General features: G+C 49.1%; 9 protein-coding genes across 9 annotated transcripts; 2 read left to right on the top strand and 7 right to left on the bottom strand.

The window, feature by feature from the left end:
• Positions 1 to 513: 513 nt before the first annotated feature.
• Positions 514 to 1,334, bottom strand: N7443_005959 (uncharacterized protein; the record flags this gene model as incomplete). The annotated part of the gene is made up of 2 exons (XM_056886015.1): positions 514 to 640; positions 703 to 1,334. The coding sequence occupies 2 exons, from the start codon at positions 1,332 to 1,334 to the stop codon at positions 514 to 516; spliced, it is 759 nt and encodes a 252-aa protein (XP_056741463.1).
• Positions 1,335 to 2,072: 738 nt separating this feature from the next.
• N7443_005958 (uncharacterized protein) lies at positions 2,073 to 3,542 on the bottom strand (the record flags this gene model as incomplete). The annotated part of the gene is made up of 3 exons (XM_056886014.1): positions 2,073 to 2,848; positions 2,913 to 3,177; positions 3,240 to 3,542. The coding sequence occupies 3 exons, from the start codon at positions 3,540 to 3,542 to the stop codon at positions 2,073 to 2,075; spliced, it is 1,344 nt and encodes a 447-aa protein (XP_056741462.1).
• A 1,003-nt stretch (positions 3,543 to 4,545) lies between these two features.
• Positions 4,546 to 5,435, top strand: N7443_005957 (uncharacterized protein; the record flags this gene model as incomplete). Its single annotated transcript, XM_056886013.1, has 3 exons — positions 4,546 to 4,621; positions 4,723 to 5,095; positions 5,162 to 5,435. The coding sequence occupies 3 exons, from the start codon at positions 4,546 to 4,548 to the stop codon at positions 5,433 to 5,435; spliced, it is 723 nt and encodes a 240-aa protein (XP_056741461.1).
• A 1,133-nt stretch (positions 5,436 to 6,568) lies between these two features.
• N7443_005956 (uncharacterized protein) lies at positions 6,569 to 6,889 on the bottom strand (the record flags this gene model as incomplete). The annotated part of the gene is made up of 1 exon (XM_056886012.1): positions 6,569 to 6,889. One exon carries the CDS (start codon positions 6,887 to 6,889, stop codon positions 6,569 to 6,571), a length of 321 nt encoding a protein of 106 aa, XP_056741460.1.
• A 738-nt stretch (positions 6,890 to 7,627) lies between these two features.
• On the bottom strand, positions 7,628 to 10,076 carry N7443_005955 (uncharacterized protein; the record flags this gene model as incomplete). Its single annotated transcript, XM_056886011.1, has 4 exons — positions 7,628 to 8,128; positions 8,193 to 8,505; positions 8,559 to 8,973; positions 9,032 to 10,076. 4 exons carry the CDS (start codon positions 10,074 to 10,076, stop codon positions 7,628 to 7,630), a joined length of 2,274 nt encoding a protein of 757 aa, XP_056741459.1.
• A 1,277-nt stretch (positions 10,077 to 11,353) lies between these two features.
• On the bottom strand, positions 11,354 to 13,089 carry N7443_005954 (uncharacterized protein; the record flags this gene model as incomplete). Its single annotated transcript, XM_056886010.1, has 3 exons — positions 11,354 to 12,306; positions 12,373 to 12,526; positions 12,583 to 13,089. 3 exons carry the CDS (start codon positions 13,087 to 13,089, stop codon positions 11,354 to 11,356), a joined length of 1,614 nt encoding a protein of 537 aa, XP_056741458.1.
• A 900-nt stretch (positions 13,090 to 13,989) lies between these two features.
• N7443_005953 (huntingtin-interacting protein K) lies at positions 13,990 to 14,481 on the bottom strand (the record flags this gene model as incomplete). The annotated part of the gene is made up of 2 exons (XM_056886009.1): positions 13,990 to 14,100; positions 14,176 to 14,481. The coding sequence occupies 2 exons, from the start codon at positions 14,479 to 14,481 to the stop codon at positions 13,990 to 13,992; spliced, it is 417 nt and encodes a 138-aa protein (XP_056741457.1).
• A 406-nt stretch (positions 14,482 to 14,887) lies between these two features.
• Positions 14,888 to 16,540, top strand: N7443_005952 (3-deoxy-7-phosphoheptulonate synthase class II; the record flags this gene model as incomplete). The annotated part of the gene is made up of 6 exons (XM_056886008.1): positions 14,888 to 14,909; positions 14,967 to 15,076; positions 15,134 to 15,197; positions 15,252 to 15,344; positions 15,397 to 15,448; positions 15,511 to 16,540. 6 exons carry the CDS (start codon positions 14,888 to 14,890, stop codon positions 16,538 to 16,540), a joined length of 1,371 nt encoding a protein of 456 aa, XP_056741456.1.
• Positions 16,541 to 16,798: 258 nt separating this feature from the next.
• On the bottom strand, positions 16,799 to 21,232 carry N7443_005951 (uncharacterized protein; the record flags this gene model as incomplete). The annotated part of the gene is made up of 1 exon (XM_056886007.1): positions 16,799 to 21,232. The coding sequence occupies one exon, from the start codon at positions 21,230 to 21,232 to the stop codon at positions 16,799 to 16,801; it is 4,434 nt and encodes a 1,477-aa protein (XP_056741455.1).
• Positions 21,233 to 22,076: the final 844 nt, after the last annotated feature.

Here is a 22,076-nt window from a genome sequence, read left to right as displayed (position 1 = left end):
GTCAGTATAATTCTCTCGATTTCAATAGAAGTTCTCGGTACTCGTTTCATGTACGTAGGCATTCTTCATGTCTTACAAATTCCCTAAAAGCTTTAAATTCTTGATTCCCTTCATATTTTGCAAGATATCATACTTGGAAAATCGGATTCCTCGTGCTTTGTGTTCCGTTAATAGCAAGCTGTCCACGGATATATGCGACTGTAATTTCTGAGCAAGTCGAAGAGTGATTGTGTAAAATCCTATTTTAGCATACCTATTTTTGAGATGAATTCAGTCTAGCCCATTCATAAAGGCTTATAATCACAAATGGTGCACCAGCTACATAATACATCTGTCTTTCATCAATAATCGTGGATATAACGAAGTCGTCGTCGTCCGACTCTTTTTGACAAGTGTGGGTCCTTGCCTCTTCGGAGAATTTCTTTGTTAATGTATGATCAATGAACCAATCAGAAAATCGAATAAATTACAAGTTTTGTTCCTTTTTCTTGATAGCAAATATGAGTTTGAAATTTAGGAAGCCGCAGCAATGACACTATCAGCTAGTTCAAGCAAATTATTGGCCGTGACGTCCATCTTGGTATCAAAGAGTTCGATACATGACTCCTTCTCATAGACTGAACAGTAAGCACCACGAAATCTGGTTGTTTGGGGTCGAATCAGCTCTCGTTTCAACCATTTTGGAGCATGAACAAAACTTACCCGGCCTTGACAGCTGCGCTAACATCCCACATATGCGCGGCCACGAACCACTTTTGGTCCTCAGAACCGAATTTTTGTAGCATGGGCTGATAGGATCCCATCGATGGCTTGACCATAGCCAATGGGAAATCTAGTGCGGACTCATGCTTCATAAACTGGTGACAACTGACAAGATTCTCAGCGGGCATGTCGAAGCCTGCCCGCTTGAAGTAGCCACCCACTCTTTCCGTGTCGCCCGTGGTCAAGCACCAGATGGTGAAACCATTGCTCCTCAATCTTTCCATCATAGCTCGGCAGTCTGGTCGGAGTTCCAGCTTCGAGTACGCGTCTTGGCATATGTCTCTCTCCTCGTCGGTCGCGAACGACCTCGGCTCTTCGATCCCGGACAGGTACAAGACGCGGTAGAAAAGAGCTTTGAACACCTCCTTATACGGCACGCTCCGCTTTGACATGTGAAGCATCAGAGACTCGAGCTCGGACGCTTGCATCCATGCAAAACCGAATACCTTGGAATTCACGCTGTGCTGCATCAGGCGTGGGCCAAGGATTTTTTCGATAGCGTTGAGGAAAACATCGAATGACACACAGGTACCGACCACATCGAAAACGATGTGTTTCTTGGGTACATGCATGCTGTGAATATAGGTACGTGGAAGACGAAGATTGAGATGGGTTCAAAATATATTTTTGAACTGTGTACAGCTCATGGGCCTGAGAATTATTTATTCAACCTCCAGGGCTACCCCGGGATTACCTGCATCCTCTTCATCGTTGTCCGATTGCGGAATGGGGTCATCCGATGTTCGTTTCGCCTACCCTCCAACGCATCAAGAAAAAGTCGCGCAGTACTCCATCCTAGTACACTCCGGCATGGCCCCACTCCGCTTATCAGCGACCTTCGGGCCGCCCCACTCCGTGATAAGGCTCGATTGATGTTTGATCGTTCCGATGACACCAGATAGGTTGCATACTTTGTAGAGACGGCATTTTTGATATATTCTAATTCCGGACGTGGTATACATCAGGAGTGAGACCGAGCTCGAAGATAATCGAGAGCACGTTTGGGAACCCACGTTGAACATGTTCACATTGTGTGCTGGCGTATCAGCATCTTGGACTTTCATTCAATTACTGTTCTAAGTGAGTGAATGTAGCGAATTAATTGATATTGGAGCTATGGAAGAACCAAGGTCCCGGTAAACAAAGGGGGCGCAAGCTAGGCAGGAATATGATCAAACATTTGATTCTAATATTCCTACACAGATTTATCGTGGAACGAATTAGTCAAATTGTAGCTGCTTGAAAATCTAAGGAGTAATGAAATACCTCTAATTTCCGATGCATATACCGAAGAGTATTCGAGTTGGCACTCAGTTCCACAAGATGTTCAGCTTGCGAAGGCCTTTCTTTGGCTTTGGTTGCGGCTCGGGATTGCGATTGGCTATATCGATAAAGGGCTGAATAGGAATGTCTTCCAGGGGGACAATCTTTGTCTTGTGGATGAACTTGTACCCAAAGTACAGGATCAGGAAAAGCGGAATGTTAATATATGAGGAGACAAAGGTTTCGTTATCCCAGTGCCCTTTAATAAAGGTGGAATAGCCGCCAGTGATGAGCAGAAGGACTAGCATTATCAGCGAAGCCCAGCTGATATATGGTTGTAACGGTGTAGCCCAAGGTAGGGAGTTCCGAGAGATTCCTTGTTTCTCGCAGCCATAGTAAAAGCGAAGATACGTGACCAATATGCTGAGCCAGTTGGTTAGGGTAGTGATGGATACAAGGTCTTGCAGCCAGTCAAACACGGTGCTTGCCGTCGCAGACAGAGACATGTATCCCAGACACATGAACAGGCCATAGAGCATTATCGCGACCCAGGGAACCTTGAATCTGTTCAGTCGAGTAAAGAACTTTGGAGCTTGACCATTCATGGCCAGTCCAACCAAAACTCTCGATCCTCCGAGGATATTGGAGTTGCCTGAAGACCAGGCTGAAGTGATAATGACAGCGTTGATGATTGATGGGACTACCTTGATCCCCGCTAGAGTAGCTGCAATAACAAAAGGAGATTCGGAAGCCGTGCCAGTAGAATTGCTGAGACTTGAATCATTGGATGGAACCACGAGGCCGACCATGAAGATTGAGATTACTAGAGAAAGAGCGTCAGGTTTTGGAACCAGAAAAAGTTTTCCTTCTTAACCGAACCAACTTACCATAAAAGATCAAGATACGGAAAAATATTCTTTTGGCCGCTAGTGGAATGGCCTGTCTCGGTGATTTTGTCTCTGCGGCCGCGACTGTAATTGTTTCTATGCCTGAATATGCATAGAGGGCACTGTTCAGGGATGTCCAAACACCGAGAAAACGACCAAGGGCGCCGCCAATCCCCAGATATTGAACCAAAGGCCCAGGATTACGCCAATATTGAAACCCGATGGATTGATGGTCAGGACCGCCACCACAGGTGATAACAAGAGCCTGCGGTAGACTTATTAGTACTTCAATATAGTCAATTCTGTGAATATCAACCAATAACTTACCATGATGTTGACGCCAATGATGAGCAAGATTTTCATTATGGAGAAAAAAAACTCAAGCTCTCCATACACCCGAACAAAGACAAGAGCAGTGCACAACATGACCAACCCAAAGATAGTGATCCAAATCGCACTGCTGAGATCAGACCAAAACTGAACCAAAACAGCAGCGGCCACAAGCTCGGCAGGAATGGACACGAGGTAAGAATAGACAACGTTGTATCCATTGGCAAACGCCAATGCTGGGTCAACAAAGTACTCAGCGTAGCGAACAATTCCTCCGTTCAGAGGAACAAGAGTGCCCATTTCACCAACGCGAGAGTAACGGTGCCTGCCACGCAACCCATGACCAAGTATCCGAGAAATGCACCCAGCGGACCGGCATGAGCAATTGCTCGACCAGAGCTGAGAAAAAGGCCTGTCCCAATAGTCCCGGCCAAGGCTATCATCTGAATGTGTCGCTGATGAAGCCCTTGCCTCACAGCTGCTACCTCTTCAAACTCCCCAGTGGACTCATCTGCTAGTTGTGCAGGGGCCTCTGGGTCGCTATTTATGGGCTGTACGTGTTGTTTCAATACGGGCATCGCATCCCGCGAGCCCTTGTCGTCAAGATATTTGTTCATTGTAAAAGTTTTCAAGAATCGAACGATCTTTCTTGGGGAATAAAAAGCTCTCGAGGTGTTAGACTCTGAGATAGCAAAAGTGCAAGTTTCTCTTATGGCAGTTGAGCTCAAGCTTATAGCGTCAGAGACGGCTCTTGTCATTGGCTACCTGGCTACGGATTCATGGTGTCTATGTAAAGTTGTTATCAGTACAACCGAGCTAATAGGATAAGAAACAATTAGTATTAATAGCTAACATACACTTCAGTATCGTTCATATGACTGGCTTGAGAAGAAGCACTCGGAGTAATTGATTGGGATTTGCACGAATAGAGGCAAGAGCAATGGCCCCATCGAGTGATGTGCTTACTATTGAGGTAAGAGGCCCGGGGCTAGGGGCTAAGTGAGATAGGAACAAGAACCAAAGATGCGAGAATTAGAGTTCACTCCGTTAGGTAGCCACCTACTCCGTTAACTAGCTCCGTTAGATAAGATAGTTCACTATTTTGAAACTGGTATCTTGGACTATGAGCAGCAAGGAATCAAATACACTGAACGTACCCCAAAGAGTCTCTATTCACTGGTTCATTTTTCAGGCTCTTTTATCGTAATTCTTCCTGGCTCAAACCATATCTCAAACCCGAAGTCAAATTCTTCGAATTCCACTGCAAAAACGAGACCAAGTTGTTTGAATTAATTCAGCAAAAATGCCCAAAGTCTTCCTCATCACAGGAACCTCAACTGGTTTCGGCAATGGCCTGGTCCAAGAGGTACTGAATCGTGGTGATATTGCCATTGCGACAGCTCGCAACCCGGCCTTATTGAAATTTGAAAACACCACGGAGGAAAATTCATGGCATTGGAGCTTGATGTGACCAGTCTAGAGTCTATCAAAGGTGCTTTCGCTCAGGCTGTCAAGCATTTTGGAAGAATTGACGTGGTTGTGAATAACGCAGGTTACGGCCTCACGGGATGTTTTGAAGAGTATACCGACGATCAGATCCGAATGCAGATGGAAGTCAACTTTTTCGGCCTTGTCAACGTCACCCGGGAAGCCATGGCCACCATGAGAGCCCAAAAGCCTAGCGGTGGCGTAATCCAACAAGTCACAAGCATAGGCGGGCAACGCGGAGCCGCATGCTTCAGCCTATACGCTGCAAGCAAATGGGCACTTGAAGGGTTCACTCAGTCTCTTTCAAAGGAGGTGAAGCCCGAATGGGGAATCAAATTTACTTGTGTCGAACCAGGCGGTTCCAGGTAAGTTGCGTATCTATACAAATCTGAGGAAGCCACTTTTTCCTAATCCGAGATGTTTCATATCAGAACGGATTTGGCCGGTCGCTCAATGGCTTTTACCGACCGCCATCCAGCCTATGACCACATGGATGCCAAAGGAATGATGATGTTCCGCAATGGAACTCAGCCTGGCGACCCACAGAAGGCTGCAAGAGCATTTTACGACCTGGCTATGATGGACAAGCCACCCTTGAGAATCTTGCTCGGTACAGATGCCTATCCAGCTATCCTGGCCAGGCTGGATGAGGAACGAGAAAACTTCATGAAGTACGAAACGCTCAGCTTGAGTACGGATGTGTAGCAGGCGCTATATTGTACTACAATTTTAACGCGTGCCTTGGAAATAATTTTATATACGGAGAGGTATCCCATACAGAATCAGCTGAATTACTCTGCTTGTGAACAAGCAATACTTAGTATACTGAGACCCAGTCACAGATCCACTCTGTAGGTTCACAATCGAGAATAGGACTTGCAATTTTTGTCACTCTCGACCAGCTGAGTTGTTCTGGGCCGAAGACATAGTAGAACACCTGTGCACTAGGCACATAAGACACTGTCATTGAGCCTCGAATTGAATATTCTCATGAAAATAGGTTGCTTTGAGTTTTCTTGGTGCGGCGCTCTACGGATTTGATAATTTTGGAAAGTATACTTTAGTACTAATATGTTCACTTGGAAAAATCGCTAGGGGTTGCTAGAAACTAGAATATCTAGATGTTGCAATTTTAAGATTTCGTCCTGCAACACTAAGCTTGAACGTGCCAAATACTAAACAAATCTTCCAACCCGATTAAAAGTCATCATGAAATAATACTAAGTAATGATCATTTCTACCCGGCGAGTATGTCTCCTCCTGAAGGGTCATTCTTCGCACTCTCGAGTCTCTTCTTGGTGGCTTGAAACACCTTCGGGACTCCAGTATCTTCAAATTCAATTCCCTTTGCAACCATCTTAGCAACCCCTAGAGCAGACAAGGACACCACTGGCATCCATGACCATTAAACCCCGCAAGAACGTATTGGTCATCTTCACCGGGCACAACGCCGACATGGGGTTGAGAATCCCAGCTGTAGCCCATGATTCCGGTCCATATTTTGTCCACTTGGGCTCCGCTATTTTCCCAACCATGGAAAAGCCGCTGCATGTAGCCGTCATAATAATTCTCAATTTCCTTGATGAAAACAGAGTCTTCCACGTTGTCGTACCATTGCTCTAGGAAAGAGTGATATTTTGAATTGGCTCCAACAATAATAGCGGAAGAAGACCCGAGATATAGGCCTACACGACTTTTTGCGCAATTGTTGTGCCTCGAGGTGTTATAATAACAAAAGCACCGGAAGATTGTCGATTAACGGAGATCACTGGAGTATGAGTCTGAAGGTCGACTAGCCCAGTGTCAAGAATCAATTTTGTGAGATGCAGGATGAGTTTTTACGGCCAGAGAGTTCCAGCCGTGAAAGAAGCACATGCTTTGGCTCCCTTGACACCAGAAATTCTTTCCGCATCTTTGCCGAGCACGAAGAGAACATCCTTCATGTAATTCAAATTCCGGGAGCGCAGCATGTCAAACATCACCTTGGCTTTGAAGGCGGCTTCTTTGTTGCACCATACGTCGATGGACCTGGTGAGGGTGAAGTCACAGTTGATTTTCTCCTCTTCGATTAGAGACTTCATTGCATATAGATGTGCAATTTCGAATTCAAGCACCTCCAAAGCAATATCAAGACCTACTCGTTCGATGAGTTTGGTCATGGGGTGTACATGTCAGGCCGCAGGTGGCCACCATTACGTCCTGTCGCACCCGAGCAGACCCCTCGTGCCTCCAGTATCGTGACGGAAAGATTGTTACCACTGGCCTCCCCTTTGACCAAATTTTAAGCTGTGGCAATGCCCGCGTAGCCTGCACCAATGATGACCACATCACTTGATTCTGGCAATTCTTCTGTCGTCCGATGATCGTGCAACTCGTGAAGGTCTCGATGCCAAAATGGCACTGTCGAATTCTCAACAGGTAAGCGGCCTGTATTGGGAGATCCGGATATAGACATGGCCAGATAGTTTTGTTCAATTGATAGTGATTGGGCTCCGAGAAATTTTCTTAAAAAGTAGGGCTAAGCCAGTCAACGACCTGTTTCACCGAGATCAAGCGATAGTGGGTTGCATTAAGATCCTTGGCCGTCCATAGATGCTTATAAACCGTAGAACTGATATATTAGATAGCGATAATAGACGCTGGTCTAAAACAGCATTCAATAAAGGCCGTTGACCGGATAAAACCTTACAGATCATAGCTTGCTCTTATCAACTCCGTAGCCCCGCACTCCTATCTTGGCTGGGTTGCCCCACTCCGACGGATACAAAAGCACTCCGAAGGCAAAATAACGCCTCTGACATTGGTATCAGTGAAAAGGCTGATTATGAAGGTATGGCAAGGTGACTTTGGCGAAACTCATCCTAGAAGAGTTGGGAGTGGTAGCCTGCTGAGCTCGCTTAATACAGAAACGACGGGTTATTCTGTTCAACCAGGCTTCCCTGCGTCCAATCAACAGTGTTCAGCCAATCCATATCATTTATGGTGATAAGCTCAGGATCAAGATCATGCTGACTTTCCGTCACGGAAGATAAGTTTTGCTCTCGAGGCCTGCGGTCTTGCGCACCATAATGTCTCTGGGACTGGCCTTCGCTCGGTATCTGTTGTAGTTGCGCGCCAAACGTCGATTCCATAGAATCAAATAAAGTGTCAATGATTCTCTGGAGAACTTCCTTGAACTTGCCACTAAGCTGTGCATTGTTATCCGTAGGTCGTATCCAATCAAGTAAGGCTTTAAACATGATTAGACTTTGAACGACTTCCGACCGAGAAAGCCGAACAGACTCATGAATAGTAGCTGCCGTTAAAGATTCAGTTCCTGAGGCAATTGGCGCCAGGTTACTTGCACGGAGAAGCTCGACGCACAAAATTCCCGCACAGGGCATGCCGTATGATACGGCCTAGAAAAGTCAGTTCCTATGGATTCCTAATTCAGGTGACCAGGAAGTATCTTCACAAACTTACAATCCAGTCAAAGGCGTGGTGAAATTGCTGTAACTGATCGCGATTAAGCCACAGGGACACGATAACAGAAATGGTTTCTCGGGCGATATCGAACAATTCTTGGCCACCACCGAGTCCCCGCGAGACAACAAGACGCTGTAAGAGGAATTTGCATTGCAATACATCGAGCTGTATCCGTGTGATGATGTACATTTCATGAACGCTTCGTCCATGGAAGGATACAGTTGACTGCAAAGGCCATTCCATGTTACTGTGATACTGAATTTGCGGGGGATATGAAGCAACTCTCTTCTCCAACTGAGCTATTAGGTCACTGCAAAATTAGAGTTAGCGATCATGATAAAACAGTGTTTTCAGACGACTAACTCTATTTGCAACTTTGTTAACTTCAAATTCACACTTAGGGAGAGTTCCAATATGCCTTCGCGGATAGGACTTAGAATGGCGAGTGCTCGAAGCCAGGTTGTTGTGAATATTCGGCCATCTGTGTTCCAACCATTTGAATCAAGCCTCGCAAGGGCTGCTGTGAGTCTGCCCCGGCCCCCATAGACATCTTCCTCACACAAATCTAGTGGAAGTGGGCATTGACAGTAGCGTTCATTCAGCATAGGCGGTCGCGCATTGAACAAACTGTGACATTTGTCCTGGTAATACATGGACGAAGCAATTGATGCTCGATGTTGGGAAAATGGCGTAACTTCCTGAAGGGGACCAAGGCGATGCAATCCCGCGGAGATGAAAGCACTGCGAACAGTACCATAATCGACTCGTATACGGTCACCTATGCTGAAATTAGTATGGCTCTGTCTCTACAGCTTGGGCCGGGGACGGTGACTTACTCTCATCGCTGATGATGATGCTTTGCAACCTGCTGCTATTTTTCATGCAAATTACCATGATGTCATTTAATTCAAAATTGTCCTCGCAAAGTCTGATACAGGCAGCAGCACACTCTCTCATTCGGTCTGCCGCAGTGTTGCGATTCCGTCCATGCTGCTCAGCTAGGTCGAAAACTGGGTCCCACTCTTGTTTGCATCTGAATGCAATGCCAGCCCAGCTGAAAAGGATCCCAATCATTTCCCATCGCAGGTAAGGCCCACCGAACCAATTAATCCATGAATCGCGGTCAAATGAGCTTTCTGCGTCATACTTGGGCGTTACTTGTGGCTTTTTGTGATTAAGAAAGATATCGTTTGCCACTTTCAATACTGACTCCCGTGTCCGACGCTCCCCCAGTTCACTATCGTATTCTGTCCAGACTTGATTTAAGCACTGTCGAATCATGGTTGGAGACAGCCAGACGTCGTGGATTTGATGGATTCCCGTCATCAGCATGTCGCACGTACGAGCGGTGGGAAAGTTGAGAAGTGTTCTGACAGCCAACTCTAGATGAGGCCAGGCAGTCACATCAGGCTCTTGGTCCAGTGCGTGGTTTGATTTCATGGTTTTAAGCATAACTGGACCTAAGCTATCCATGTTCTCAAGAAAAATGGCGGAGAAGCGCGTTGTCTCGTGTCGACCCAATTCCTCTCGAAATGGCATTTTCCGTTTTGATGTGTTGGAAGAGGCCATCGTCCCTAAGCTTGCAGTCGTACCGGGGTCTGAAAGGGGAGCAGAGACATTTATGTCGTCATGAGATTGGATTGGAAGGTGAAATTCGTTAATGACAGCAGGAGTGGTCAGTAGGCCTGCGGGGGGTGTCGTGCCGAAGTAGTTCGGCACGCGGGGTTTGGTCAAAGGAGCAGGATGGTAGACACAATCCAGACTGCGTCGAACACAGCGTGAGCACTTCGGATTCGCATGGTCACAACGAATTTTGGCCTTGCGGCATGGCTCGCAGGCCTGTGGTTGGCCATTGTGGCGTCTCTTCGGCTCTGTGAACATTATTTCCTGTAATCACTGAGCGTGTTTTCCTCGTAAATCTCGCTAATTCAATGGGATCCGTGGTCTCTAAAGAGGTAAATATTGGTCCAGTGATAGGTGATAGTAAGAGGGGAAGCTAAATGGGAAAGATAAGGACTCCCCTGACCGCCGAGACCGGATGGTAGTCACCCGTGGGCGCCTTGTCTACACAGCAGGAAAGCCTCGCAATATCGAATTAGATTGATTCGATTTCTATCTCCTTCTCTAATTGTATCTCTGTCTTGTATCATTATTGCACGGATAGATTTCTATATTCCTATTTTTATTTCTTAAGCCTAGGCCCTGATAGGCACAGTTTCTTTTCAGAGAGCTTTTTCTAGCCAAAGTATGAATACCTTTCTCGCTTATTTGATATAACAGTCTTCAATATTGGCCATAAATACGCAATTGTAGCAAACTTTCGTACATTTTTTTAAATTTATAGGCTCCAACTTCTTATTTAGGTCTAGCTCTACCCGTGTAGCCTATAGCAGCCTGACTTTCTTGGCCACACATCAACCCTCACTCGAATTAACATGGCTCTGGAACTTTGTGATTCTGTAGGCCATGTGGAGATGAGAATACAGTTATCTAGGCACTGACAGTGTCATTGACAATTTTGGTCGAGTGGACATCGTTTTGACAGTCCATATAGGTCACGTGATATGTATGAGGTAGAGATCGTTTAGTGACTAGTAGAGCGATAGCGAGCCAACATTATATCGGAACGTTGCGCACTTTTATGAGGTAGGGATTTGATGTATTAAAATGGTCAGTCTATATGCAGCAATTACATAGGCATAGCTCGGAGACTTAAAATAATCGATTTTAAAGTGAATCGTAAATATGTAATTGTTTCCACTTAGCTCACTTTCTAGGAGTATATATCTGTCAACGCTCTTTTCGCCATATTTCCAGGGTATTAACTTTCAATGTATCTTCAAGTACGGCTATCCAGAGACGCTATTGCCTTGTACATAGTATAGCCTGAGTCCGATTATATGCACTAAGAAAGTATGCACGACTACATCTACGTCAAGTTTTTACTTCAAATATTGCTCAGCTCAAGGTTCTTTCTATTCACAGAAGATTATCTAGCGAAGATATTCGTTTTATATATACAAATCAATCAGATCTTCGAAGGCATGATGCTCGTAATCTCATCGGCGATGTGACAAACGCTCAATAAAAAAATGAAACAGCCGGGGCCATTCTCCGCAGCCCGGTGTAGGAGTTCCAGCTCCTGTGTCATCAACTTTTTAAGGTTCAATCTTCGGCTTGCTCACACGGCGGCCATTGTTATCAGCCCGCTCGGCAACAAGTGACTGGGCAAACTTGGACCTCGCACGGATCTGGGGGCCCTTCCAGTAGAATAGGTAAATAGGAAGCACGACCAGACAGGACAGACAGGCCAGAACAGTGGAAGCGTACTCGACGTGCCACTTGTCGCCGATGTTTTCGTACATCGGGAAGGCGTACATTGCTGAGATACCAGCGAGCAAATCACGGGCGAATGCATTACCACCACAAGCGGAAGCCGAGTAGACACCATAGGCCGCGATCATATAGTCGACAGAGGACAGGTAAATAGCGTAGTTGGCGATTCCGACCATGGTGGAGAAGATCATAGATGCGATCCAAGGGATGCCTCTCGCTTGTCCGAATGATGTCCAAGCGAAACCAAACAGTCCAATAGGTTCAAAAGGTGCGAGCCAAAGGAGCCATTTCAATCTTCTTTCGGCGGGCGCAAAGTCAGCTCCATACTTCTTGGCAAGATGCTCATCACGCCAGAACCATGGGAAGTACGAGAAGTAGGTAAGGAAATAAGCCAGGTTGATAGGGATGACTGCCCAAGCTTGAGCCAAAATACCGAAGCCCCAGCCCTGCTCATACACAGTCGAGAAACTCTCGAGGAACGTGAAGATGAGCGCATCAGAGAATCCAGACAGGAGCGACAGACAGAAGACGATGGGCTCACGCAACAGCATGTGGAAGGGACGCGCCCAAATCTTGAGAGCCTCTTTGAAAGAGATACGAGGGTTCTTCAATTCGTTGGGGCCGTAGATGTTCGGGTCTTCACCAGTCTTGCGACGACGCTTGGCTTCCTTGTCCATGATGATGGTCGACCGGGATTCGGGCATGAAGAATATGATTGCCTGAGTCACAGCTCCGAAGATAAGCTGGATCCAGAAGAACCATTGCCAATCGAGGACTGAGAGTTTTGCGCGTTAGTTGAGTTTGAGTCATACCACGGCCAACAATTGAGGAGATCACTTACAGCGCTCAATGGGACCACCAATGACACCACCGATACTAGTACCAATGCACGAAGACAGGACGATGAATGCGAGGGGGAATTGCTGGTCTTCACGCTCGTAGACATCGGCAATAAGACCAAGGGTCACACTGCCACCGGCGGTTGAAAGACCACCCTATCGGAAAGTAAGCTTATGGTTAATTGAAAATGAGCCAAAGATAGAAAACGCACCAGACCACGGCAAACGACAATAGTCCCCCAGTTAGGTGCGACTGCGCAAGGGATTTGCCAGATGTTGATCAGGAACATGGAGAGCTGGAGGATGGGCCAGCGACCAAACTCCTCGGACCAGGGAGCCCACAGCTCACACCCGAATGAGTAGAGGACAAGATAGATCATCTGTCCAGTACGCGCCTCCTGCTGGCCGATCTCAAAGGCCTTCGACAAAGGTTTAACCGCATTGGGGAAAACCGATGTGTTGAAGTTCATGGACACCTGCACGAATGCAACGGCCACAAGGTATGTCCATTTCTTCCATCGCGGCCATGAGTAAGCCAGGACTTCATAGCAGTCCTTTTCCGTTAGTTCGCGCTTGCCGTCAGAGCGAACGGAGTCTTTCTTCTCGATTTCGTGGGCGAGGTCGACTTGGTTGTCAGAAAGACTGGAACTGCCATTGACGGAGGATCTCCTGGTGACAGGATCTCCGGTGGCAGTTTCTTGATGCTCGACGTCGGTCATCGTCGGGCAGGGGTAAAATTGGGTTGACGAAAGACGGCCTGCATTCCAAGATTTTCGCGTCTTTGCCCGCGCATTAAATTCTCAGGAACAGGACAGGGTTTGCCTCATCTGTGTTTCGGAACCATCGTCATAGCCTTCAAACCGGTTTAACGAAAGACTAAGCGTGGTGTGTACCCACTGTAAAAGTGGATTCAGACATTCCGACGAACTTGGCGCGTGCATAGCGAAAATCTCGGCCGGACATTCTAGTGCGGCAGGAATCCGAGGAGAACCGAAGTAGTGCAAGGTAAATTTTTCATAAATTCCAGACCCGACTATCCAAAAAATAGCAACAAATGCGACCGAGAAAAGTAGCTACGCAAGGAGAGAGCCGACTGAAAATTCGGATGAGGTGATATCGGTTGATCGCCGGCTGTCTCTCGCCGGTTGTCCCTCGCCGGACCCTCGGCGGATCCACTGTGGGCCGAAAGGCAGAATTGACGTCAATCTGCTGCATAACGACCGCGGTCGCATGCAGCGACGCTCCAGACTCCCTTGATTATTGCTTGCTAAGAAATCTAACAGTTACTACAGGCCGAAAGGTTGCATCTGTCAACCCCGGTGGCCCACTGGGACTCATTATATAATGTCCTTTCGCCTCGCGGAGTGTTCATAACAGTGGCGCATAAGAGATTTTAACTCAATATCATTCGTCGAATTTCATTCGGTACCTAGGTATTCGTCTAATCATAGATTTGTTTTGGGTGATGGTAACTATTCCATCGCGAACCCCATTCATACGTGGCAAGCCGTGTGTCTGATCCCGCGGATACTCAAACCCGAACACACGGCCCTTCGGGTTCGGCTATGATGGTCGGCTAACCTTCCACTTTACCCCAGACATGGATTGCACATGCCCCATCACACCCTCCACGATGGTGTGATAAACGCCTTCAGTGAAAGGGTGACGTTGCCTTCGTGGGCTTTGAGGAGATCGGTGGCTTTATTCTTCTGCAAATCCAGCTGTTCGGCCTGTAAGTGGAAATCAGTAAACGGTTCAGCCTCAAAATAGAGATTTTATCGCCGCGGGAGGCGCCAAGCACGTACCAGAAAAGTGACATCACTGGCCGCGATCTTAACTGCCTTTCTTTTCACCTCAGCCTCCTTCTTCTGGGTCTCGACTGTGTCCCTTTTCGCTGAGCCTTTTCCAGCGGCAATCTCGAGTCGGCTCATAGCCTTTCCGAGGGCCTCCTGATCCGCACTCGACGGTCCCTTGGCTGGGCCATCCGTGGCGAGTTCATTGGTATGGAGCGAGTCGAGGGCAGCAGCAGCTTTGCGGTCTTCAGCATTCGCGGGGTGAGACTGCTCCACAGAATCAGGGTCCCCGCTTGCGGAGGGAATGGGGTCAGACATGGTTTCTCAGTAGTGATCAAGTGCTGATCAATGAAGAGCTCAGCTTTGTTATGATGGAGAGAACAACGTCACTGATAAGCGGAAAGGCGCGATAACAGCTGATGTAATAATGTTGACACCTCATGCATTAGGCCAACGTATCACTGGAATTAACACCTTATTTATTGGGCACCAACATGACTCATCCCACACCCCGTGAATAAGCGGCGTCAACCCGTTTTGTGTTTGCGGTTTTCGAGTGTGCGTTTCTGTTCTTCGTTCAATTCCGAGTTTTATAGGAGCTTCGTGGTATTCGCTAGCTACGTACTCAGCCAGTCAATTGCATTCGGCGTGGATCAGAGGACCGACTGCTCCATCTTCAGCTCGACTTGTTCCGCTTTACCCCGTGCGGACGACCCCACTAGTCATGGCTGACTGGACCCCAAGCTGTACGTTCCTGGCCTGACCAAAGTGTTGAACGAAACCCAGGGACTGATTATGTCTAGCCTGGACCACCAAGCCTATTAAGCAGGATGTGGTCTACGAAGATGCACAGGGAGTCAAAGACGCGCTAGAGAAGCTGCAGAAACTCCCGCCGCTAGTGACAACACAGGAGGTATGCCGATCAAGCTTGTATCACTTCTGTCGGTCCAAAATCTAAACGCATACCTAGATCAACAACCTCAAGAAGAGCTTGAGAAATGTTGCCCTGGGCAATGCCTTTGTCTTGCAAGGTGGTACGTCTAGCACAACTCCCTAGTGCTTGGCCTCGTCTAAATTCATATGAACAGGTGACTGCGCCGAGTTGTTCGACTATTGCAACCAAGACATGATCGAGGCCAAGGTTAAGCTTTTATTGCAAATGAGCTTAGTTTTGATCTGGGGTATGAATCTCAGCTCGTGCCGCAAGAAGAATCCGCTGACCATGTCACACAGGAGCAAACAAGCCCGTTATCCGTATAGCTCGCATTGCAGGCCAGTTTGCCAAGTAAGCAGCCATTCTCCAACCAACGAGCAATGCCATGGATCATGATTAACAACCATCTACAGGCCTCGCTCCAGCCCAACTGAATTAGTCAATGGCGTCGAAATGCCTTCATTCCGCGGCGACAACATCAACGGCTTCGCCGCCGATGCCGACTCGCGCAAGCCCGACCCATCCCGCCTCGTTTCAGCATACTTCCACTCCGCCGCAACCCTCAACTACATGCGCGCCTCACTCTCCTCAGGCCTTGCAGACTTACACTCCCCTCTGGACTGGGGTCTAGGTCACGTTATCACGCCCTCAATCAAAGAACGGTACTCGCGCACCGTCAACGCAGTTAAAGACGCCCTCCGCTTCATGCGCACTGTAGGCATCGACAAAGACCGCGGCGTCGAGACTGCAGACATCTACACCAGCCACGAGGGCCTCTCCCTCGAATACGAGCAAACATTGACCCGCCTCATGAAGAATCCCACTCAGGCCGGTTCCGCACAGACATCCGGGTATTACGCTACCTCAGCACACTTTCTCTGGATTGGAGATCGGACGCGCCAGCTGGATGGTGCACATGTCGAGTTCTTCCGCGGTATTGAAAACCCCATCGGAATCAAAATCGGGCCTACAATGGAGTCGGACGAGCTCGTCCGTCTCCTAGATGTCGTGAACCCAACACGGGAAATCGGTAAAGTCATCCTAATCTCGCGGTACGGCGCATCCAAGATCGGTCAGTTCCTACCGGGTCACATCGCTGCCGTGCAAGCTTCTGGCCATATCCCCGTGTGGCAGTGTGATCCCATGCATGGAAATACGCAGGCGACGCCGTCGGGTGTAAAAACAAGGCATTTCACGGACATTCTGGCGGAGTTAAAGCAGGCGCTAGAGATTCATCGGGCGGCGGGGTCGTTCCTGGGTGGGATGCATCTTGAGTTGACTGGGGAGGCTGTTACGGAGTGTGTTGGTGGTGCGGCTGGATTGACAGAGGATGGGTTGGGGGAGAGATACACAACGTTCTGTGATCCGCGCCTTAATGAGAAGCAGGCTTTGGAGCTTGCTTTCCTTGTTGCCGGGTTTTATCGGCAGGAGGAAGAGGAGTGAGGGAAGGAGTGTCTTCTCTTCCAAAATATATTTTCGGCTTGTTTTTTGGTTTAATCTTAGAAGACAAGGGTGATTTAAACGGATTAAAAGTTCTCAGATGATTGGGTTCCATGTATTCGAAATGAAAAATGAGGCCGGTTCCAATCCTATCCAGTAAATTGGACTAATACGCCGCACAGAACTCCAAAAGCCCCCATATTTACAATGGCTTGGGACATATGTATTTAAAATGAACAAAAAGAGCAGAAAAAGACGAAATCACCGCTTCAGTGGACTTCCAGCGGAGGGTTTGAAGAGGTTGGTCTTGCGCCGTGCGGCTTCCATGCGAGTACGTTGCTTGCGTCTCTCATCATCGTCGTCGTCGTCAAATAGTTCACGACGTGTGCTAGGCTTGCTCGTCGAGAACAGACCCTGTTGGCTCTGCTTAGGTGGACAGGACTGCTGGACAAGCTTATTGCGGTTGGACAAGAAGTAAGGGGTGGCAGGAGACATGCCAATAGCGTCAAGGTTGGCGAAGTTGTAGCCGGGGGTTTGAGGAATGGCATAGTGATCATTGGATTGCTCAGGGGTTGATGGCACTTGAACTGGCGTTGGCGGGGTGATCTTGCGGAAAGTCTCGATCGCCCCAAGGTTGGCACCGTGGCGACGACCACTGGCAGAGGGAGTGGATGGCTCCGCAGTGCGCACAAGAGTGCCATTGACGTTGCTCAACGCACGCGGCTCCATGCTCTTGCGGCGCTTGGCTCCGCCCCGAGGGATGATCGAGCAGTCAACAGTGTATGGGGTCTCGTCGAGCCACTTATTCTCTCTTTCGCAGTCCAAAACCCAGTTGACACCAACACACTTGACCAGGCCAGCCGCATGCTTGACCTTCTCCAGTGTACGCAATCCACCATCCTTGTATACCACATGGGTGATACCCACTTTAGAGTTAGCCTCCTTGGGGTCCACGTCATCAACTGGGGAAAGACTGGCTCGGGGATTCCAAGACCACGACTTTACGCATCGGGCGCCCATTTGTTGCAGAAGTTCGAGGAAAATGCCTGAAGCATCTTCGCCCTCGGTGGTATGGACGTCGACGTGCACAACAGCACCGCATAGAGCCTGACTGCTAGGGTTGAAGTTAGGGCGCGGAGTCTTCGCTGGGCTTGCAGCGATGGATGGGGCCTTCGTTGGTGTCATGTCTGTGACCCTTCCACTGGAGCGCCTAGGAGCACTGCAGCGACGCTTGGGACTTGGGCTTCGCGACACTCGCGGTGCCTTGTGAGGAGAGAACGAGGGCATGCTTCCAGTCCGCTGGGGGAAGATGGGCTTGGGAACGCGAGGAGAGGAGCGAGTGGGAGATGCGCTGGCAAGGGAGTGGCCGCGCTTTCGGGGAAGCTTCAAGGGTGAGACGTCACCCTCGGCTCTGAGCGGCACCTTCGAGACAGTGTGAACCATCCGGCTTTGTTCCGGCACGGGCCTTACTGGGGTGGCTGGGGCAAGGGGAGTCGTGTCCGAGTTCTCCTTGTCCTCATCAGAAGAATCCTGGGATTCATCGTCTGAAGGTTCATGGGCAGGAGTCCCCTCTTGTGGTTTGATTTGTTCAGTTTCTTCATTCTCAATGATAACAGAATCGTCATCCTCGAAGATGTTGCTCTTGCCCGGTGATCCAATCATCTCATGATCCCGTTCGGCCAGGGGAGAACGTGTAGGAGATCTTGTTGGGGAGACAGAAAGGCGGAGAGGTAGATCGACGAACAAATTTGGGCTATTGGCGAGGGGAGTGCGTGAGAGGTCAGGGTATGATACATCGTCTTCCTGGGCCGTAGGACTGTTCTCGGTGGCCTTGTCCAGGGGGCCGACAAGAGAAAACACACCACGTCGTCGTGGCCGGGGTGTCCTCTCTTGAGTCGCAATTTTGGTTTGCCAGCCGTCAAACCGGTCTGCTAGAGGGGTGAATCCCAAGTCGACTCCTGCGACAGACTTCCGGTTGTTTTGAACACGAGGGGTGTTGGAGACACTCGGCACAACAGGAGAGGGGACATCAGTCAGAGTAGTGTCGAAGGGGCTCTCTTGAGTGAGAGGGCGCGGTGAGTAGTTGATGTCGAAAAGTCGATCAATAGACTTGACACTTTCCTGGCCCTCCTCGTATTGTGTGGACATAGGGGTCATCCCACCGGCTGGAGGAGTAGGTGCTAGGGGAGGAATAGATTGCATATTAGGGAACGGGCTGGTGTTCTGCTCGCCCTCGTTCTGTTGATATGGTGAGCGAGGTTGAGGAGTCTCCGAAAACGCAGCTTCGGATTGCGCAAGAGCAAATTCATCCTCCAACATGTCCTCTTCTTCGCTCTCCATATCCTGCTCCTCATCTGGGTAGCGGATGGATGCAGCGAGGTTTTCCACCTGATCAGCCTCTTCCTGCTCAACTTCTTCCTGCTCGGACCAGTCCTCGTGAACCGATCGGGCAGATTGCGTTTCCTCGAGAGCATCCAGTCCGAGTGTGGGTTCGGATGGCGGAGAAGGAGAGGATGGCACTTCCATAGACTGTATTTCAAAAATATCTGTTTCTGTCTCCAGTGACACGGCTGGTTCATCAGTAGGCTCTGCAGTGTCAGAGAGCAATTCTGGTTCACACCAGCCCTGATCTTCAACCGCCGGCTCCTTATTCGGATCAGCCTCATCGGAATTCATGTCAAAATCAAAGAATTTCGGTTCTTCAAGATTTTGGAAAGGCTCCTGAAGTTCTTCCATGGTATTGAAGCAGAATGTATCCGTGTCTTCGGGTTCGCGGCGAATTTCTTCATGCAGTTCTTCCAATTTCTCATCGATATCCGCATCCTCAGATTCACTCATAAAGTCATATTCACCAGCTTCAGCAAGTGTTAATTCATGATCCGAGACTGGTTCAACATCCTCCTCACTAGATTCGCTCATGGCATCATATTCAACAGCTTTGGCGGGAGTCGATTGAGGCTCCTCTACTGGTTCGGGCTTTGGTGATTCTCTTGACAATGGTGAAGCGGATGAGGATTTCCTGTCAGACTGCAACTCGATTCCGAAGATATCACGAGCCACTTCTTCCACCATCTCCAGATCCTCATCGCCACCGAAGGGTTGGAAGTCCTTTGAAGGAGAAGCAAATTTCTTGGCCTTGATGGCAGATCCAGCGAAAGTCTCGTCGCTCTCCTCATTGATCGTAGCTTTGGAAGAAAATAAAGAAGTTTTGAATGGAGAAGCTATTCTCTTAGCTGGACTTTGGATCAGAGAAGACTGGGCCTGGAATAACGGAGTCGCAGCTTTAGAAGGTGTACCTGAGAAAGACGCAGCCAGGTGACCCTTCCTAGGAGACATCTTGAGTGGGGATTCATGGCCCGGGGTGAAATTAGGGGTCGGGACTGAGTGGGAAAAACCACCGTTGGGACTGTCCCTGCGGCTGAATTTGAAAGGAGACGGGGATGCCTCGGGTCGCCTGGCTGGGCTAGACATGAAGACAGAATCACTGAAGTCGATTGGTTTTCCGGGTGGAAGAGCTAGATGGTCATTGCTGGCGACGGCGTTTCGGCTGCGATTTGGCGTAAAGTTGATTTTCCTCACTGGGGAGCTAAGACCTGTAGTTGCTGATCCGTGTTTGGGCGTCGGGAGTTTCAGATCCCCGTTCTCGTCGATAATAGTGGGAGTCTTCCTCGGTGTGAAGTTAATCTTGCGAACAGGAGATGCCATCCCCACGCGCTCGGTGATATCTTTGGCAGGCGAATGGACTACCAATTTAACTGGACTTTTGGAGTCATCCTTTGCGGCACTCAGCTCGTCCTCCTCACCGTCAGAACTGGCATAAGCGGAAAGAGACTTCGCTACTTGCTTCGCCTTTTTGGGGGAAAGAGGCTGAGAAGCATCCTTCTTCGCCGCTGCAGGCTTGCGTCCCCGGCCAGTTGCCGCCGCGTGCTTACGAACAGGAGTTGAGCCAAGTCCAGGTTTTCCAGCACCCCTTGTAGCTGCATTTCTTCGTCCAGCGGTTGAAGCAGCGGGCTCTTCCTCCTCATCCGATCCCGATTCGGCCAGATCTTGGAACGTCACAGTCTTCTTCTTTGCCGGACCGCGGAGAAGATTGGATCGTATGGCGTTCGGGTTTATGATAATCTTCTTCGGCCCTGACTCATCGGGTACGGTCTCAGGGCTAGTAGCCTTTCGAGTAGTCTTGCGCGTAGTTGTCGGCTTTGGCGTATTTTGAGAACCCTTCGGTCGTCCTCGAGGTTTAGGTGCGGCTTCGATTTTGGCGACAGCGGGCTCCTCAGGTAAGGGATTCTTCCGTGGTCTCCCAACGCGCTTCTTCGGAGGTTCTGATTTCACAGTTTCCCCTTCATCGTCGCTTTCGGCGAGTGGTTCTTCTGTGGCCGGAGGTGGCGTTGCTTTCTTACCACGGGCAATAGCTTTCGTCGCTGGTCGTGCCCCTGGTCGTGCAGCTGATCGCGCAGCCGGCCGTGCAGTAGTGTTCTCGCGGGATCGAACAGGTTGGTGTTGTTCTTTCATCATCATACCAAGCTCATCTTCGGTATCGTCTGAATCTGACAAGGGAGCGCTTTTCACGGGCACTCGGGCCGGCGCCTTCTTCTTTGCGGCGGCGGAAGCAGTAGTCTTTGTCAAAGTCGTCCGAGGAGCTGTACGAGCCCCCCGTTTGACAGGAGATGGGGGTAGAACGGCCGCGCGCGCCATGGTGGCGGGGGAGGGACAAAGGCGTATCTGTGGCGCGTACTGTGTTGGGGTGTTTTCGGGGTCGTTTGTCGTGTCGCAATCTTAATGCCGTATTATGGGAGTCGAAAATTCAATGCACCCAATGCACTCATAGCGGGGCCGGGGTGGTGTCTGGGCGCCGTGCGGAATGCAGTGAAATTGCAGGGCAAAATAGTCCATTGTGGAGCGTGTTTGCGCGAAGCTGGGAAGGTGCGCTGCGTCGCCATGGCGACCGTCACGTGATATCCACAATTCCGCCCGTGGCCTCCGCGTCGAGTTTAGCCCCAGCTCATGGCAAGCGGCAATTGATGTTGGCTTGGATGTGTTTGGTACTGACGTATCAGATGTGGTTGCAGCGATCTAGTCTACATAAGCTTAGTTTAGCTAATGTTTCGCAATTGATTCTCCGGTATGGAATTTCTAGACTGTCAACTGACTTCTGGCTTATGCGTTTATATTTCTGGGAAGCTTCCAGTCCAGGTTTCACACCCATTGATCCATCCAGAACCTTGGAACTAACGGAACAATTGATGCATGTCACAAGTGCTGCATATATATATATATAGATGTGCTACTGCTACTGTAAGTTTTGGATTGAAGACCTATCAGAGTGTTCAAGACGTCCTCGGCATCCACAACATCTACATACTGGCGTTTGTATCCCAACGGGAATCCTTGACATTTATAGCGATCAACGTTGAATGGATTAGCCTCTATTTATCGGGACTGCCGCCCAGTAGCCACCTGGCACATGGGGGCATTTGATCCCGAGGTTTGCCTTAAATAGGCATCATACATCTCACATCATCCGTCAGAACCGTCTGCA

Source organism: Penicillium atrosanguineum, assembly GCF_028827265.1.
Source record: "Penicillium atrosanguineum strain IBT 20685 chromosome Unknown utg000004l_segment0_segment0, whole genome shotgun sequence".
Taxonomy (NCBI): domain Eukaryota; kingdom Fungi; phylum Ascomycota; class Eurotiomycetes; order Eurotiales; family Aspergillaceae; genus Penicillium; species Penicillium atrosanguineum.
This window is presented reverse-complemented; position numbering and strand designations above follow the sequence as displayed.